Here is a 5,281-nt window from a genome sequence, read left to right as displayed (position 1 = left end):
GGCACCGGGATCAGCGTGACAGGGGGCAGCGCCCAAACCCCCTGATCGCCCTGCGGCTCTGTGTGTGACAGGGGGCAGGGCCACAACCTCCCTATCCGCCCTGCTCTGTTCGTGACAGGGGAAGGCGCCCCAACCCCCCCATGGGCCCTGCTCTGTGTGTGACGGGGTGGAGCCGCAACCTCCCCATCGGCCCTGCCCTGAGTGTGACAGGGGGGAGTGCCCCAACCCCCTGATTGGCCCTGCTCTGTGCATAACAGGGGGTGGCGCCACAACCTCCCATCGACCCTGCCTTCAGTGTGACAGGGGGCGGTGCCCCAACCCCCCAATCGGCTCTACCCTGAGCGTGACTGGGGGTGGCATCGCAACCTCCCAATCCGCCCTGCTCTGTGCATGACAGGGGGCAGCGCCCCAGCTCCCCAATAGGCCCTGCTCTGAGCCCGACCAGGGGCTGCACCTAGGGATTGGGCCTGCCCTCCGCCACCTGGGAGCGGGCCTAAGCCAGCAGGTCGTTATCTCCCAAGGGGTCCCAGACTGTGAGAGGGCACAAATGGGGCTGAGGGACACCCCCCCACCGCCAGCGCACAAATTTTTGTGCACTGGGCCTCTAGTCTATATAATAAAAGCCTAAGCAACCATTAGTGTAGAATGACCAGAATGACTGGTCGCTATGATGCGCACTGACCACCAGTGGGCAGATGCTCAATGCAGGAGCTGCCCCCTGGTGGTCAGTGCACTCCCACAGGAGGAGCACTGCTCAGCCAGAAGCAGGGTTCATGGCTGGTGAGCACAGCGGCGTGGCGGGAGCCTCTCCCGCCTCCGTGGCAGCACTAAGGAGTAGCGAGCCGTGTGGTAAGGAGCAACGAGCAGGCAGGCGGTAAGAAGTGAGGGGTCCCGAACATCCTCTGAGAGGTCCCGGACTGCAACAGGGTGCAGGCTGGGCTGAGGTACCCCTCCCCTCCAGTGCACAAATTTTGTGCACCGGGCTCTAGTTCTTATATAAGGAGCTACATATGAAAATAGGTTACAAATTTTAGCAAACAAATACTGTCTTCTTCAATACGAACATGCTACCACCTAGCAGTAGTAAGTTACTTATATTATTTTATTCAATGTGGTCTACCCTAACTTAAATACTGACCTCTATTGAATATAGTTTTAATTGTAATATAAGCCAAAATAATCACTTTCTTTTATATCTTGTTTGTAGCAGAATACAGTGAGTATGCAAAAAATTTTATTCTTATATTATTTGTTAATTATTGTATTATTTATTATTTTTTACCTACTTTTGCCCACCCCTATATATGACTGGGAAGGCATAATGAAAGTACCTAAATAATAGCAATAATGCAATCAATAATCAATTCAACATGGAAAATATCTTAAAGAAACTTTATCCTCCATAATGCATAATGAAAGTACCTAAATAATAGCAATAATGCAATCAATAAGCAATTTAACATGGAAAACATCTTAAGGAAGCTTACCCTCCTTCACTTTCCGCTTCCTCTGAACTATTGCTTGTTCCTGAACTTTGAACTGTGGCAAGCCTTCTTTTCCTAGATCTGTGCTGAGGACTAATCCTATGAGCAGTTGTCTTTCCTCCAAGTTCACCACATACACATTCCTCCAGCTTTGGAATGGTTTCTTTAAGAATTCTGATTTCCTCTCTGAGTTCTTCCATATTTGTCAGTAATTCGTTTAACTTCTCCAGTATCTGAAGCTGCCTTCCTTGATAGATCGCTGCTGTTCCTTGGTCATTCTGCATCTCATCTTGTGAAGTCACCAAATCAAATGCATTGCCCAGAGAAAGAAATTTAGGTAAATTCATTGCTGTCCTTGGTTTACAAACCTTGTGGTACCACAAAAGAAGCAAACTGATTCCAGTAGTTCCCACCATGATGCCAAGTATCAGTTCTTTGTTTGTGGAATGAGGCATTTCTTGGTTTTTGTTTCTAAAATTAAAAAGCATAAATGTAAATGAATGTTGTCTCTGTCTTTGTACAAAACAAAAATGTTAGAGCTTTTTAAACAGCAAAAACCAAGTCTAAATCATCAAATATACACAAAAATACTTGATAAATCATAAATCATAAACTAAAATTTATTACCTTTATAATGTATGTGGCCCAGTGGAAATATTTACTTTAAGAATATTATTGAAGTCCATTGTAAAAAGTATCAACTTATTCTACATGACTGATCTGACATTTACTCTACCGTATCTTTTTAAAGGATGTGATAGAGATAAAAGCATTATTAAAAATTCCTGAAAAAAACTATTTAAGAATTAAAATTATGCTTAACTGTGTTTGAACCTTTTATTTGTGTAAAATTAACTAGTATGCTGATTTCTGGGTCTTATCTAATCTTTAAAGAAGGCCAAAAAGAAGCCCTTCCTTAGCACCTAGTTCATATTTGTAGTATTTATATTTAGGGTGATAAACATTTTAAAACCCCAGAGCGTTGAGGTACAAAATATATTAGAGAACTTTGGCAAGTTTGTAATCCAACCCCCATCTCTGTTTTTTCAACATGGAGAGCAGAAATGCTAACATATGTGCAGCCCTCATCTCCTTTCTTCCTAGGACCCAGAAATCTTCTGCTCCTTACATTGCTATTTCTGTCTGGGGTCTTAATGTTTTCCTTTCTTTCAAATTTTAACTTAAAAATTTTCAATTGACTTTAGAAAGAGAGGAAGAGGAAGGGAGAGACAGACATAGCTTTGTTGTTCCACTTATTCATGCTTGTACTGGTTGCTCCTTGTACGTGGCCTGACCAGGGATCATGCAACCTTGGCATAAGGGGACGACGCTCTAACCAACTGAGCTACCCTACCAGGGCTCAAATTGTAACTTTTTAAAAAAGTAACAAAAAGTCATTTAATTGACTCTCTTCTCCTTCTGAAATGTCACCTTTCTGCATTCAAGGCCCCAGCGTTGGCCCACCTGATTCCATATAACCACAGCTACTTTGACTAAATGCACCTAATCTTTCTTTAGGACATCCCATCTTCACTAGTTTTATTGCTTGTCTCTGTTCTTAAAGTCAAAAGACCATTAAAGGAAAATAATAACATAAAGCCCCCTTTCCTTCTGAGACTTTAAAATGGCACTCAGTATATGAGAACTATGATGAATTTACGTAGAGTAAAATACAGTAAGGCTTTTTCACAGACTGAGAAGTTCCCCGAATTGTCTTCCCATCAACTTCTCCTATTTTGTATTAAATTTTGTTAGCAACTTGGAAGAACATTACAAATAATGGTAAACTGTCTGTTATAGAACATAAAATGTGTAATTTTTTTTATATTTTTCCCGACACTTTCTACAGCAGAAGAGCATTACAGCACTGCCACCTATGATCCCCGAGGAAAAGGAAACAAAGGAGTTAAATTCTTTAATCTCCCCAAGTCTGTAATTGCAGGGGAAAACCAAACAGAGCGTGGTAGTCTCACTGAGTTGGCCAGAGATCAGAGTTCAGAACTGCAGCACCTACAATCTGTGTGGCATGGTCCTGAGGATGATGGAGGGATGCAGAGAAAGAGCTCCCGAAATAGGTAAAGGAGTCTTCTTAAATCTGTGATTGCATACCAGTCAGCACTTGCACGGAGTCAAACCCCATCGGGCCAGGGAAAGTACCATTCCTGGAGCTGTTAGCTTAACCATTCCTAAAGATGACACAGAACTGGCACGTGTTCAAGTTCAGTGCTTATGAAATACATGAGGCTTTCCGCAGGGAACGCAATGCCTTGACAACCCTTAGTAGTGGGCCTTAATTAACCCTAGAGTTAAGGCTATTTAGACTTGCCCTAAGACAGCTTTAAAATGCCTTTAAACTAAAGGATCAAACTTATTTTTAAGTAATTTAACTGCATTCAAGAGAAAAAGGTCAATACTCTTTAAAGTAGTAAAAAATAGTAATAATAATAATAATCCAGATCTCAACAACATAAAAATCAGTGTTGATCATCCAATCAAAAATTACTAGACATGTAAAGAAGCAGGACAATGTTAAAACTACTATTACAAATATGTTCACTATCTAATATAAATACTGAACATATGTTAACAGAGGCTCTGGCCAAGGTTTCAGGTTCAATCCCCAGTCAGGGTACATAGAAGAATCAACCAATGAATGCATAAATAAGTGGAACAACAAATAGATGTTTCTTTCTTTCTCCTCCTCTCCCTGCCTCTGTCTAAAATCAATCAATAAAAAAAATTATTTTGCAACTTATTAACTATATAATTAGATATAAGTATTATTCTGGTTACAAGGTTCAATTTGTAATGACAATGGAAAATGACATTTTAATTTGTTTTTGCCATCTGAAATTAATATGCAATACATAATTAGAGGTTATTCAGAGATGAGAATCAAGAATTCTACTAAAATCAAAATGTTGACTCAAAAAAATTTTTTTAACTTTATTTTTATGTTGACACTATTACAGATGTCCCCGTCCCCCCAACCCCCTTTGCCCACCTCCTCCCCGGCTCCCCCTTCAGCCTGGCCATCACCACGCTATAGTCTGTGTCCCTGGGTTATGCATACATGTTCTTTGGCTAAATCCCTTCACTTTCTTTCATCCAGTCTCCCCTACCCACCTCCTCTGAGGGCTGTCTATTTTGTTCATTAAATTCCACACATAAGTTGGATCATGTGGTATTTGTCGCGAAAGAAATGTCCATATTAAAATGTCTTTGTAGACAGTCACGAGAAATTAACTTCAGAAAACATCATTTAATGTTTATGTTCTAGTTTAAATTAACTTTTAAATAAAAGTTATACTTTACTAAGTTAATTATAATGCTTTCAGCAATATCTAACACATATTCACTTAATTCATCAGCAGATTCTTAGGGGAAATAGGTAAAATATGTAACTGATAGAGTCAGGGGATGAACGAAAAGTCTTGCGGGGGGGTAGAGGGACATTATGGGTTACGGACAAGCCTGAGGTTTAAGATCCCCAAGGAGTCGCCCCGAGATCTTGAATTAGCGGTCAGATGTCCCACAGCGACCTGGATAATCCGATCCTTGAAGCGTCGGCTAACGCTCACATTTCACCAGGTTTTCACAACTTTTCCTATTTTGTCATTTCTTTTTAATTTAAGGCTCTCTGGTGTTTGGGTTATTCGCATATGTTTGTGGCGCTGAACCTCCGGTCTCCGTTTGGGGTGAACCAGGTAGGAAGCGCGAGTTTGTTTGGAGCAAAACAGGAGCGTGTGTTGGCGGCTGACAGGTGAGCCCAGCGGCCCAGGGGAGCGGCGAGCAAG

The 5,281-nt window shown here is 41.6% G+C and overlaps 1 protein-coding gene across 1 annotated transcript in view; it reads right to left on the bottom strand.

Annotated features, from left to right (window-relative positions):
- Positions 1-1,978, bottom strand: part of RMDN2 (regulator of microtubule dynamics 2) — a 28,922-nt gene extending 26,944 nt beyond the window's left edge. Inside the window, exon 1 of the mRNA XM_005864719.2 lies at positions 1,488-1,978. Within this exon, the coding sequence (XP_005864781.2) occupies positions 1,488-1,972 (485 nt within the window). The 5' untranslated portion in view covers positions 1,973-1,978. The remainder of the gene's footprint in view (positions 1-1,487) is intronic.
- Between the last annotated feature and the right edge of the window lie 3,303 nt (positions 1,979-5,281).

The sequence above is a fragment of the Myotis brandtii genome, unplaced genomic scaffold, assembly GCF_000412655.1.
Source record: "Myotis brandtii unplaced genomic scaffold, ASM41265v1 scaffold191, whole genome shotgun sequence".
Taxonomy (NCBI): Eukaryota; Metazoa; Chordata; class Mammalia; order Chiroptera; family Vespertilionidae; genus Myotis; species Myotis brandtii.
The sequence above is the reverse complement of the archived record's forward strand: the minus strand, read 5'-3'. Positions and strand labels throughout refer to the sequence as shown.